The 1414-nt window shown below is 45.0% G+C and overlaps 1 protein-coding gene across 3 annotated transcripts in view; it reads left to right on the plus strand.

Annotated features, from left to right (window-relative positions):
* KIF9 (kinesin family member 9) overlaps positions 1 to 1060 on the plus strand; it is a 51729-nt gene extending 50669 nt beyond the window's left edge. For 2 of the 3 annotated variants that reach the window (XM_011939213.1, XM_011939212.1), the window contains exon 21: positions 755 to 1058. In XM_011939213.1, coding sequence (XP_011794603.1) covers positions 755 to 805 — 51 coding nt within the window. In that variant the 3' untranslated portion in view covers positions 806 to 1058. Of the gene's footprint in view, positions 1 to 754 lie in introns of all 3 variants that reach the window. The other variant, XM_011939214.1, reaches the window with a different exon arrangement.
* The last annotated feature ends 354 nt before the right edge of the window (positions 1061 to 1414 follow it).

A 1414-nucleotide genomic window follows, 5' to 3' on the forward strand; every position in this document is an offset into this window, starting at 1 on the left:
GTGTGTGTGTGTGTGTGTGTGTGTATGTGTGTGTATTGAAATCGTGAGCTTGTGTTTGACTGAACTTAAGCTCAAGGAGACCTGAACACATAAATTGAAATTATTTTCCCACTGAAAAGGTTTGCACTTGCTTTCTGCAGTTAGCCGTAAGGCATTACCAACCCAGGACCATTTTAACCCTCTTCAAGAATTCCAGTTTAATACGGGAGCTTCAGTTCAGACTCCTACTTTGTGGGGAACCTAAGATTCCATGTTCCAAGCTAGTTTTAGCATTTGCTGGCTTATAGCCCACTGTCTCTGTTTCAGCCCACAGTTTTCACCTGCTTTCTAAGAGCCTAGCAATACATTAAAGAGGTATAATTTGTGAACATCTGATTGATTGCAGTGGCAAAGAGAGGGCCCTTCTGAATACCTGGCCCCTAACTCCACTGGAGATAGAACCCTTTTTTCTTTCTGAACCTGTTCCCTGTCAGAAACTCTCAAGTATGCCCTTGAAACCTACATGCCTTCTTTCAGATATGCCTGCCAGACTGTTTTAAAATAGTTTTACACACTTTCTTTAGGATAAAAGAATGAAAGAGTTTGAATGGAATGTTATTTCTCACAGAATTGGGGCTACTCAGAAGGAATCCTTGTCCATAACCTGTGATGTTTGCAGGAGGAATGATAGGGTGAATGTGAGTGGCCTGGTCTGAGTCCCTGCTAAATCTATCCCTCATAATAAGTTCCTGTTTTCTCCTCCCTCTGTGTCCAGCATAATTACTTGAAAACCATGATGGGTCTCCAGCAGGCACATAGAAAATAGAACCTCATCGCCGTACCTTAAAGGACAAGACCAGCAACTCTAACCTACTGTAGTGGAGCTGCTCAACTACCTGCCTAGAGCTGCAGCCCCTCTACTCCAAGGCTGGGACCCAGGACAGAGAACACATATGGCCTGCATGCTGGGAGGAGTATCCTCCAAGGACAACCTTGCTCCTCTTCACAGAGCACTTTGGGTTTTAATTCACTGTCTTACATGCAGGGACAGGATAAAATAACTTTCTAGTTTAGACTTTTAGTGCTCATCTGAGAACTTTGTCTTATTTCCTGTCTGAAAGGACATCTTCTCTATGTATGTGTGAGGTCAGAACTGAGTCTCAAGTAGGAAAGCAGAAAAGTAGCTCAGTCAGGCTCCTCCTGGCAGGACTTTGTCCCACTGGTCAGCCCCTTTCCTGGATAGATATCCTAGGGTGGGGGTGGGAAGCTCAGTCTGAGGAGCTCTGCTTCTCACAGCTCCCTTAGACCCTAAGTTCTCTCAAGACATCTTTTCTGTGTTTTCTGAGCCAGTGAAGAAGACAGGAGGAGGCCTTCCTTCATTTGGCAACCAGGGGAGGATAAGGTCTAGCCACAAAGCCCAGAAAGGGATGAGGCA

This window comes from Colobus angolensis, unplaced genomic scaffold, assembly GCF_000951035.1.
Source record: "Colobus angolensis palliatus isolate OR3802 unplaced genomic scaffold, Cang.pa_1.0 Scaffold18, whole genome shotgun sequence".
Lineage (NCBI taxonomy): Eukaryota > Metazoa > Chordata > Mammalia > Primates > Cercopithecidae > Colobus > Colobus angolensis.